The 12369-nt window shown below is 44.1% G+C and overlaps 1 protein-coding gene across 8 annotated transcripts in view; it reads right to left on the bottom strand.

The window, feature by feature from the left end:
• Positions 1 to 12369, bottom strand: part of NUMB (NUMB endocytic adaptor protein) — a 108753-nt gene that overhangs the window by 34276 nt on the left and 62108 nt on the right. For all 8 annotated transcript variants that reach the window (XM_075427078.1, XM_075427079.1, XM_075427075.1 and 5 more), the window contains exon 3: positions 2648 to 2791. In XM_075427078.1, coding sequence (XP_075283193.1) covers positions 2648 to 2773 — 126 coding nt within the window. In that variant the 5' untranslated portion in view covers positions 2774 to 2791. The remainder of the gene's footprint in view (positions 1 to 2647; positions 2792 to 12369) is intronic.

The raw sequence follows: 12369 nt of genomic DNA, 5'->3' as shown, positions 1-12369 counted from the left end.
AATGTTAGTGTCTTACCTAAATAAAATAGCAAGCATTAGAAGAAACAAAGCCCTCAACATGGCTGCTACTATATTAGTTTCATGTGTTTTACTTTCATATAGAAAACCTTTTGAGATACTTGTTAACAATTCTGAGGTGTTCACCAGCTATACGGGTAAAATCTTTGGCATCCCTGCAAAAGGCAGACTGTAGTCTTGCCACTCAGACATCCTTTCAGCTCCAGAGAACTACAGCTGATAATTTTTAAAGAGTGGGCAAGGCAGACCGTAAATAATAAGGACAGACCAACACCACCCCCCCACCCCCCAAAATATATTAAACTGTGGTTGAGCTGCTGTACTACAGGCAATGCACCACTCTGGAATTTCCATTTAGGAACTTGAAGAAAATTAAGATATTTTCACCACGTTTCAGATTTGAATGCGTTCCTATTCATTAACCTTTTTTCCCAAAATATCTCAGTTTATTCTGCTCCATTGAGGAGCATCAGGAACAAAAGTCACGCCATCAGACATTTAAGGACATAGGAGACAGCATACTTTTCCTGGAATGTATGAATTTCCAAATAATACCCAAGAATGGTGTGACAGGATACTCTCCTTCAATAGCACGAAGTTCTATTCTTCTTGCGAGCAAAATATAGTACCACCCACTAAACCAATGACTCTACAACTGGTTTATCTCATTCACTCACAATGGCATATTTCCTGTCTGTATCTATTAAACACCAGTTAACTCCTACTTTGCATCCCAAGCTTAATAAAAATTACCACTACTGCCCATCCCAAGGCACAGTATTTTGGAAAATAAATTCTAATTGAATAAGCTAAAATGCCTCTTCATGTCAAATTGTTCCAATTTTAAGTTTTCATCTAATTGCAAATTCTTTAAATATTAATAGTCTACTATTCTGATCAAATCAAGAAAGATGCGTTTACTTCAGAGTATTTTTTCCAAGGAACAAATCAATTTCATTCAGTGAATTCCAATATAAAGCAGGCAAATAATGGTAAATAAGTCCCATTATAATGACAGGATGTAAAGACTCCTCCATTTCTATGCCTCTTCAGCAGAATAGCCCAAAACCTTTTTTCGACTTTGGGTACATGTGCCCAGAATAGATGAATGCTTCATTTAAATACAGGAAGCATTTGTCGTAAGTGCAAGTCCTGACTGAGAGTTAAAGAGTCAGTCTTTAAACAGCAAGAAGTGGTTCACACCCTTTGTATTCAGTAAAGGACTGAAAAAGTTTGAGTAAAACTAAATGTCTGGAAATCGAGCGTTTTGCTTCTCAACTTGTGTAACGGCTAAATTATTAAGAAATAACAATCCTCAAGTTAACAGCTCTGTTCTCTCCTACACAGTGTTAAATCTTAATCTAAGTTTGAAATTCCACAGAGCAGTTACTCACTTTCAAAGCTCTGGCAAAACACCATCTCTGTTTAGTACTGGATTACAGTTCCTTCCTTCTAGTAGAAAACTAAGACAAATAGGCAAGCAACCATAACACACTAGAAACGTTATATGCACTTGAGTATATGTAAAAGCAACTATATAAGCAACTATAGTAGGGTAAAGCAGGGCATGAACCTAGTGTGAAAGTTACATCAAATTCATTGTGATTCCACACATACCCACAGCTTTACAACAGCCATTTTCAAGAGTTCCAGGTAGCAACATCACCGGTTTAACTACCAGACAGAATTAAGCATAATACAGATAAAAACTAATAAAAGGTCCTTAGGTGTCAGAACTGTAGACTGTTATCCTTGTGCATAGATACTTAATCCATTAGCTTTCTATAAGTGTCATCTGCTTACAATCTATTGCAGAGTTAGTATTAGCATGATTTGAGGAAGAAAGCTCTCGATTACAAGGGGAGCATATGCAAGAAGACATCTTGAAATTTCATATTTATTTTAATTATTGTATTTCTAAGTATTATTATTAAATACCATTCCTAAATACTCAAATAATATTGCTTCCTAAATAAAGGGAAAGGAGAAATGGTACACACACACACACACACACACACACACAGACACACAGACACACAGACACACAGACACACAGACACACAGACACACAGACACACAGACACACACACACACACACCAAAAAAAAAAAAAAATCACAGCACAGAAGACACTGTCAGAAGTTAGCAAGTGCTTATAACCTCAAGCACTGGAAGCAAACCCAGGTGTTACATAGCAATGTCCTCAATTATCAAAAGGGAGGAAGGATTCCTTTCCAAGCACAACCCATTGCTTACCTCACAAGCCAAACTGTAACCGTAACTCCACTTTTAACAGAGAGAACCAAGTACCTCTGCATGCAATCCAAGAGCAATTTTTCTGCTCTTCCAGAAAAAGGAAGACAAATATTATATTACTCCTCTGCCTAGCTACATGATTTATTTCAACTAGATAATAATGTATGATATCTCAGACAGCGATTTTCCAAGGCATTTGTTACATGAGTCATCTGCTTTAAAAAAAGCCACATCCTTTGCAAGAGTGCTGACTGTAAAATAGGTCAGAGTGTAATGAAGCATGCTGCTGCCTTACACCTGCCAAAAAAACCCCAAATAATAATTCATGGCAAAAGTACCTCATGGACATCCGAAAGAAAGGCAGAAACTCTTACCTTAACAGGAAAGCTACACTTGCCAGTACGAACGCCTTCTTCATCAGTCTGCCACTGATGAGGCCTACTGGCCTCCGGGACATAGACATCTTTCTTTCTTCTAAAGCTTTGCCGTAACTTGTTCATTTCTCAGATTTTCACGTCCTAGAAGGAGAAAAAAAAGAATACTGCCAATAGGCACCAAAACACACATTTACCCACTCTGGGTCAATCACTATCACGACAAATGTCCCTGTGAAAAATACAAGCTTCTGCAAATATGAATGGTGGTACCTCTGAAAGGAAAATATTTTGGACATAGATCCAGAGAAAGATAGATATTCACTCCAAAGTGGAAAATACAAATCCACATTACTTGTTTAATATCTTCCCACAGCAAGTGAAGCATGAGACCCAGGAATAATTATTACTCTGAGCATATGTTTACCTAAAATAGCTGACAGAGAAGCTCTGGAGAGTGGTGCGCATGAAACTCTGCCTTCCCAAATTTAAATATCTACCTAGAGCAACCAAGCAGGACACCAGTAGCACAAGCTTCCAAGGCACCCATGCAAAGCAAGGATTCATAGCCCTATGACTGCTCCTAAAATTACGTGCTTGTGCTCTTCTTTACGTACAAGTGATAGGTTCATGCTTTTACTGAGGTGCACAGTCCAGGCCTTGCTTAGTCTACTGCTAAAAGTTCTTACGTATATACGAGAAATACACGGAATTGACTTCCATGCCCAGGGCAAACCTCTATACAATCAGAAAGTCTTACTTCTTCAAAGGGGGAAGACAGTTCTGTAATTACACTTCCAAAGCCTAGAATTAGATGTTTTTTATACACTATTCTCTTATATATCAGTTTCTATATACAAGCCAATCCATACTTCAGACATGCTCACCTTTACTAGATTCAAACTACAATCAGCCAAGAAGCTATCAGAGAAAGTACTACCAACAAAGAGACACGATATTCAGCTCCAGAACTAAAATCATATGGGATACAAAGTGGGGAATATAGAAAACATGCTGAAAGAATTCTTGAGATACTGCTCTTGTTTTCTGGAAAAAACACCACGATATCTCATTTTGATAGAAAATAAGATGCTGCAGAATGCAAGGCAACAAAATCTAACTGGATTATATATGCTGATTTCCCATTAGATTAACTAAACTACAGAATATAGATGTTTATGGGTGTCAACAGGCAGCCTGTGAGTGAAAGCAGCTTTAGAAGCAGTTTGAACGCTATTTTAAACCCTGAAAAGAACTAGTGTTTTCCAGTTAAAACTATCTGACATAGCTGAGAAAAATCAACAACATTCATGTTTGTGGTATCTGACATTTAAGAAGCTTAAATTCGAAATGCAACAATTTCAAAGCTGAACAAAAGTCAGAAATTAAAAGCATTACCAAAAAATCACTGCCCAACATTACTAATTCTGATCAGCAAAATTAAAAATATTAAATTGTTTTGCATCTCATGATGCACTTTAGCCATTCCAAGTAACAAAAAGGTATGAATTTTATCACTGACTCCCCAAACCCTCCTTCAGCAACTGTTACTTTTCTCTTCAAGCTGTAAGTCATTAGACAAGTCAGATCGCACTGCATCTTGCAGGCGGGGCATTGGCTCATTTCTCTAGAATCTTCCATCTTTCCATAATCTATTAAAAACAATATTGTAAAATAAGTAATAAATTAAAGATATACCCATGTATAAAGAAAATACCACTATATCACTAGAACTAGGAAATTTAATTGTAGTGATGTTAACACTTGTTGAAGTGCAAATAAGCACGTGCTACTCACGTGCACAAGTTCAGTGACAAATGACTGCAATGCTGTCTGGTCTTGTAGCATTGCGGGGCATTCTTTCAGCATAAGGGATAATTCCTGAAATATTTCTACATCAGCAAACCACCAGACCAAACTCCACTTTTGCAAACACCTGCGCTCAAAGCTGCTTGATGATCATTTGAAAGCAATGAGGTGTGCCACTCCAAGCAATCCAGATCTCTCTTGCAAATTAAGTGAAAGGCTGAGATGCACAGAAAAAGCCAGACAACTTTCCCTGTAAGGGAGCATGTACCTAGAATAGCCACGAGCTCTAACAGTTAAGAGCAGGGATAGAAAGTTGCTCGGGTATTCTGAATCACAATTATCTAGTTATAAGCAGTGTTCACTTCATTCCTTCCTAGCTGCAAAATGCCCAGCATAACTAGTAGCATAAAATACTTTCTTGAATTTACTTGTTAGGATTTAGAGATTGGAACATGAATGCAAAACAAAAACCATGCACATTTTTTACCACTAAACGAGCTGAAGGAGCTCCTCTAGAAACACAGTTTCTTATATTTTACTACCTAAAAGCCATTTTAAAATCTTTGAATATGCAAAGGCCATTCTGCAAGTTTAAAGCGGAGGTGCAAGGCTTCTGTCCCCCGTTAAGGCTTAGAGATGCGTTAGAGCAGCATTAGTTATGTATTTTGCAGTACAAACTGCAGTGGAGTCTACGCATCGCTGAATGCCAATGGGGGGGGCATGCAGTCAGCTCGGGTAGGTGACACGCATGGCAGCCAATCGACAGGCAGCACCTCAGCTCACAAGGACAGACACCCACTCTTGTCCCCACTGAAGACTGGCAGTGCCACAGCACAATGACCAAAACCGCTGCTCCAGTTGCTTTGTTGCAGAGCTCAGGAGTCTGGTCACGGCCACTCAAAGCGCAGCTGCCCGACCTCACACTCGGGTGACTGAGAAACAGGCATAGATACTCCGCTCTGCCAAAAAGGGCAACAGACTCTTAAACTGACACAAATATATGCAGCAAGGCTCATCTGCCAATATTCCAAGTATGACTGATTAAAAAAAAAACCACTTTGTAAAGATTTCAAACCTACAAACATGTAAAAACAACCTGTGGAAAACTTTTCAAGGTAACTCTGAATCTCAAAAGCTTTGATAACAAAACAAGAACTGAGAACAGCATGCAGCCACTGTATCGCTTGTGAAACCGCAGTCTGATTGCCTTATCACAACATCTGCATACGTGAGCATTTCCTTGGGACTTCCCCTAGGAAGCACTGCTTTTGCCCATGGGACTGGTATCTTATCAGAGATTTATTCCAACCAGGAATCTCAATCCACAGGGGAGGATGAGAATAAGAGTTCCTCAACTGCACTTCCTATGAGAAGCTGAAGTGGCATTTTGCCCAAAAGTATTTCCTTTTCACTGAAAACCAAACCCATTTTCCTACATGTTCTAATTTTGAGGTCATGTTGGCTACAAGCGGTTTAAAAATAGCTTATTCTATTCAATAGAAATGCTGACAAATAGCAAGATTAATTTCTGGTCAGGCAGCCAGCAAGCTTTCTCCAACTGCCACACTCGGATTTTCTGAGATGTCCGACTGTTTCGAGTAGGTTGCAACATATTTTGCCCTATAAACACCTGATTTGCTGGTAACATGCATGTCAGCCCAATATAACCAGAGCTGCCATGTGATGGGAAAGCGTTAAGTAAAACAACTCACACAGGCTGCATATTTGAGGGTTCAGGAGACACACACGTGAATTGCTGCAATTCAGTGCTGAAATTTCTCCTAATTTTGTCTGGAGATCAAAATCCCCACGCAGGAGCTCTACAGAAAAACAAGTGAGCATTTTCTACTTGAATTCTTTGCAGTGCACTTCACATTTCCATACAAGCACAGCACGCCTGCCAACATGACGAGAGACACCAGCCTAGGCTGCAACAAGCTAGCAGGGTATATTCTACTAGACTGATGGCATCACCGGTACTGTAAAACATTTTATACTCTGTCTTGGGATTACATAGGCTGAAACTTACCTGTGCCTGATTTTTCTATATTTAGTAACTGATTTTTGTCCTGTAATTAAACTATTTTTAAAACCCCCAAGAAGAAACAAATCAAACCACCAAAGATGATATTTCCTTTTCACTTTTACAACTCCAAATCCAGCTTGGGCCCAGAGCGAGGACAACAGAAAAACAGTGTTTACAGATAAACCTAGCGAAAAACCAAGATGGGAAACTCAAAAACTAATTACATCATAAAACGCAGCGTTGTATCGGAGACAAACCAGTAACAACGGCTGAAAACACTGAGATCTTCCAGAGAAAAGAGGAAACGGAGCCACTCGGGGCTCTGTTACATTTCAAGGATACCTCTGCCAGCAGGCTACCTGCAGACAGCTCAACATCTGAACGGTCATATAACCTTTAGAGGAAAAAAAAAAGCCTAAAAACCCCAAACAAGAAAACCTCCACCACTTTTGCAATCCCAGAGATCACAACATTTGACTACACACCAGACTAGACCCCAAACCACCATATAAACATCTACAAAAGGCATGGAAAAGACAAAAGTTATTCGCAGAATGAATTTACAAATTTACTCTTGCATTTATTTTTATGCAGATTGATATATTTTGGATATTTTGAAAACACAGCTCCAAAGCCAATTTGAGGAGAGCTTTGGCACCATTATTCTTGTGACCACCTGAAAAGCTATCATTTTCATCCATATCAATTCGCTGACAACTCAGGGGCAGCACAGAGACAGAAACAACGTTGTCATGGAGAAAAGTGCACGTTGAAGCACTGCTGGCTTCATTGCCTTGTGCATCATCAGGCTATGGCTGCAGAACAAATGACTGCAAGACAAACTAGCATGTTAATTCACGTCTTGCTAGCTGCTCTGCTGTATGAATGTGCTCACTTTTACCCTTCAGTGAGCACAAGCCAGCAATTTATCCTTCACTGAGAGATGGGTAAGCTTTCACATTATCTGAAGTTAGATCAGGTGGGAGCTGATGATGATGCAGATTTGGAGCTTAGCTTGCCTTGCAGAAGTTTATCCATGTACCCATACCTTCAGATAAGCAGTTCATTTACATTTTGAATAAATGTTTCTTGCATAGCAGTTGCTGCTACAAGGTGATCCAAACTACAGAATCTGCAGGGCAGGACAGTATTGGTACCTGAACTGCATTCACAAATTTTAGTGCTCAGATTGTAAACTGGGGGTACTACAAATTTCACACTTCTAAGCACCCACTTGCAGTTTCGACACTGAGGACAAAAAACCAGCACAAACCCATTTTATCTTTCTTCTGAACTCTAGCCTTCATGAGGGTTATTTAATCTGCATTCAATTATGCGGTATCTTTTTTGTTTGCAATAGAAAAGGATAAAAACTGATTTTAAGTCGTCAGTTCAACCATTTTTTTAAAACTATTCAGAGGGTTTGGGATTACTTTCTGTCTGCTCTCAGAATTGAACGCTGTTTTCTATTTAATTTATTAATTCAGGAAGGGCTTCTTCAACTACATCAGCAGCAAAAGGAAGGCTAGGGACAACGTGGGGCTGCTGCTGAATGAGGCGGGTGTCCTGGTGACGGAGGATGCAGAGAAGGCAGAGCTACTGAATGCCTTCTTTGCTTCAGTCTTCAGTGCTAAGACTGGCCCTCAGGAATCCCAGGCCCCGGAGGTAAGAGAAGAAGCCTACAGAGAGGACGACTTTCCCTTGGTCGAGGAGGACTGTGTGAGGGATCGCTTAAGTGATCTGGATGTCCACAAATCCATGGGCCCCGATGGAATGCACCCACGAGTGCTGGGGGAGCTGGTGGATGTCATTGCTGAGCCACTCTCCATCATCTTTGAGAGGTCCTGGAGGACAGGAGAGGTGCCCGAGGACTGGAGAAAGGCCAATGTCACTCCAGTCTTCAAAAAGGGCAAGAAGGAGGACCCAGGGAACTACAGGCCGGTCAGCCTCACCTCCATCCCGGGTAAGGTGATGGAGCAGCTTATCCTGGAGGCCATCATCAAGCAAGTGGAAGAAAAGAAGGTTATCAGGAGTAGTCAGCATGGATTCACCAAGGGGAAATCATGTCTGACCAATCTGATAGCTTTCTACAATGACATGACTGGCTGGGTAGACGAAGGGAGAGCAGTGGATGTTGTCTGCCTCGACTTCAGCAAGGCTTTCGACACAGTCTCCCATGATATCCTCCTAGGGAAGCTGAGGAAGTGTGGGCTGGATGAGTGGTCGGTGGGGTGGATAGAGAACTGGCTGAATGGCAGAACTCAGAGGGTTGTCATCAGCGGAGCTGAGTCTAGTTGGAGGCTGGTGACAAGTGGTGTCCCCCAGGGGTCAGTACTGGGCCCAGCCTTGTTTAACTTCTTCATCAACGACCTGGATGAAGCGTTAGAATGTACCCTCAGCAAGTTTGCTGATGACACCAAACTGGGAGGTGTGGTAGATACACCAGAAGGCTGTGCTGCCATTCAGCGTGACCTGGATAGGCTGGAAAGCTGGGCAGAGAGGAACCTGATGAGGTTCAACAAGGGCAAGTGCAGGGTCCTGCACCTGGGGAGGAACAACCTCATGCACCAGTACAGGCTTGGGGTGGACCTGCTGGAGAGCAGCTCTGCGGAGAAGGGACCTGCGTGTCCTGGTGGACGACAGGTTAACCATGAGCCAGCAGTGTGCCCTGGCTGCCAAGAAAGCCAATGGGATCCTGGGGTGCATCAAGAAGAGTGTGGCCAGCAGGACGAGGGAGGTTCTCCTTCCCCTCTACACTGCCCTAGTAAGGCCCCATCTGGAGTACTGTGTCCAGTTCTGGGCTCCCCAGTTCAAGAAAGATGAAGAGCTACTGGAGAGAGTCCAGCGGAGGGCTACGAGGATGGTGAGGGGACTGGAACATCTCCCCTACGAGGAGAGGCTGAGGGAACTGGGCTTGTTCAGCCTGAAGAAGAGAAGGCTGTGAGGGGACCTTATAAATGCTTATAAATATCTGAAGGGTGGGTGTCAGGAGGATGGGGCCAAGCTCTTTTCAGTGGTGCCCAGTGACAGGACAAGGGGCAATGGGCACAAACTGAGGCACAGGAAGTTCCGTCTGAACATGAGGAAGAACTTCTTCCCTCTGAGGGTGACGGAGCACTAGAACAGGCTGCCCAGGGAGGTTGTGGAGTCTCCTTCTCTGGAGATATTCAAGACCCACCTGGACAAGGTCCTGTGCAGCTTGCTGTAGGTGACCCTGCTTCGGCAGGAGGGTTGGACTAGATGACCCACAGAGGTCCCTTCCAACCCCTACTATTCAGTGATTCTGTGATTCTGTGAAGGAGGAAAAAAAAAAAAAAGGCCATGGGTCAAATAAGGGCAAAGTACTCTTGCACAGCCTGCAGCAAACAGAGAGCAGCCAGGGCACGGGAGGGAACCACCACCCGCCCACCCGGTGCCATCCTGCTTTGCAGCACAAGAACTCCTGCAAGTCTGAACCATCAGGAGCAGACCAAATCGACACATGAATAAAATACCTAGAAGTATGCATTTCAAACAGCAGGAAAACCTAGGTTTAAGAACAATGTATTATAGGGATCATTCTAAAATCTACAAGCTTCTACATAATACTCATTCAATTAAAATGTTACAATCAGACTAAGTAATTTTTAAAAAGTCTCATTCAAACCTCTGATGCCTGCTGGCCACACACAGGTGAGGCACGAGCAGCTGCACAACCATCAGCTCCTACATGCTCTTTTCCAGTGAAATACACCTAATAGTAGCCAGGGAGTAAGTTAGGAAAGCTACAGCCCTGACAGAATTAAATCTGGCCAGGGATGTCAAAGGGAACAAGAAAGCCTTCTATAGGTACATGTCAATGATAGAAGGAAGACTAGGGAAAATGTGGGCGCTCTCCAGAAGGAAGCTGGAGGCCTGGTTACCCGGGATGTGGAGAAAGCTGAGATGCCTAATGACTTTTTTGCCTCAGTCTTCAACAGCAAGTGCTCTAGCCACAACACCCAAGTTGCACAAGGCAAAAGCAGGGACTGGGAGAATGAAGAACCACTCACTGTAGGAGAAGACCAGGTTCGAGACTGCCTAAGGAACCTGAAGGTGCACAAGTCCATGGGGCCTGATGAGATGCACCTGCGGGTCCTAACAGAACTGGCAGACGAAATTGCCAAACCACTCTCCACCATATCTGAGAGGTCGTGGTGGTCTGGGGAGGTCCCCACCGACTGGAACAGGGGCAACATCACCCCCATTTTTAAAAATGGAAAAAAGGAAGACCCGGGGAACTACAGGCCAGTCAGCCTCACCTCTGTGCCTGGCAAGACGATGGAGCAGATCCTCCTCGAAACCATGCTAAGGCACATGGATAACAAGGAGGTGACTGGGGACAGCCAACATGGCTCCACCAAGTGCGAATCGTGCCTGACCAACTTAGTAGCCTTCTATGACAGGGTTACAGCGTTGGTGGAGAAAGGGCGGGCAACTGACATCATCTACCCAGACTTGTCCAAGGCATTCAACACTATCCTGCATGATGCCCGTGTCTCTAAATTGGAAGGACATGGATTTGACAGATGGACCACTCGTTGGATAAGCACCTGGCTCGATGGACGCACTCAAAGAGGTCCTGGAGGACAGGAGAGGTGCCCAAGGACTGGAGAAAGGCCAATGTCACTCCAGTCTTCAAAAAGGGCAAGAAGGAGGACCCAGGGAACTACAGGCCGGTCAGCCTCACCTCCATCCCGGGTAAGGTGATGGAGCAGCTTATCCTGGAGGCCATCATCAAGCAAGTGGAAGAAAAGAAGGTTATCAGGAGTAGTCAGCATGGATTCACCAAGGGGAAATCATGCCTGACCAATCTGATAGCTTTCTACAATGACACGACTGGCTGGGTAGACGAAGGGAGAGCCGTGGATGTTGTCTACCTTGACTTCAGCAAGGCTTTCGACACAGTCTCCCATGATATCCTCCTAGGGAAGCTGAGGAAGTGTGGGCTGGATGAGTGGTCGGTGGGGTGGATAGAGAACTGGTTGAATGGCAGAACTCAGAGGGTTGTCATCAGCGGCGCTGAGTCTAGTTGGAGGCTGGTGACAAGTGGTGTCCCTCAGGGGTCAGTACTGGGCCCAGTCTTGTTTAACTTCTTCATCAACGACCTGGATGAAGAGTTAGAATGTACCCTCAGCAAGTTTCTGACGACACCAAACTGGGAGGTGTGGTGGATACACCAGAAGGCTGTGCTGCCATTCAGCGTGACCTGGATAGGCTGGAAAGCTGGGCAGAGAGGAACCTGATGAGGTTCAACAAGGGCAAGTGCAGGGTCCTGCACCTGGGGAGGAACAACCTCACGCACCAGTACAGGCTTGGGGTGGACCTGCTGGAGTGCAGCTCTGCGGAGAGGGACCTGGGTGTCCTGGTGGACGACAGGTTAACCATGAGCCAGCAGTGTGCCCTGGCTGCCAAGAAAGCCAATGGGATCCTGGGGTGCATCAAGAAGAGTGTGGCCAGCAGGACAAGGGAGGTTCTCCTTCCCCTCTACACTGCCCTAGTGAGGCCTCATCTGGAGTACTGTGTCCAGTTCTGGGCTCCCCAGTTCAAGAAAGATGAAGAGCTACTGGAGAGAGTCCAGCGGAGGGCTACAAGGATGGTGAGGGGACTGGAGCATCTCCCCTACGAGGAGAGGCTGAGGGAACTGGGCTTGTTCAGCCTGAAGAAGAGAAGGCTGCGAGGGGACCTTATAAATGCTTATAAATATCTGAAGGGTGGGTGTCAGGAGGATGGGGCCAAGCTCTTTTCAGTGGTGCCCAGTGACAGGACAAGGGGCAATGGGCACAAACTGAGGCACAGGAAGTTCCGTCTGAACATGAGGAAGAACTTCTTCCCTCTGAGGGTGACGGAGCACTGGAACAGGCTGCCC

Source organism: Opisthocomus hoazin, chromosome 7, assembly GCF_030867145.1.
Source record: "Opisthocomus hoazin isolate bOpiHoa1 chromosome 7, bOpiHoa1.hap1, whole genome shotgun sequence".
Taxonomy (NCBI): Eukaryota; Metazoa; Chordata; class Aves; order Opisthocomiformes; family Opisthocomidae; genus Opisthocomus; species Opisthocomus hoazin.
The sequence above is the reverse complement of the archived record's forward strand: the minus strand, read 5'-3'. Positions and strand labels throughout refer to the sequence as shown.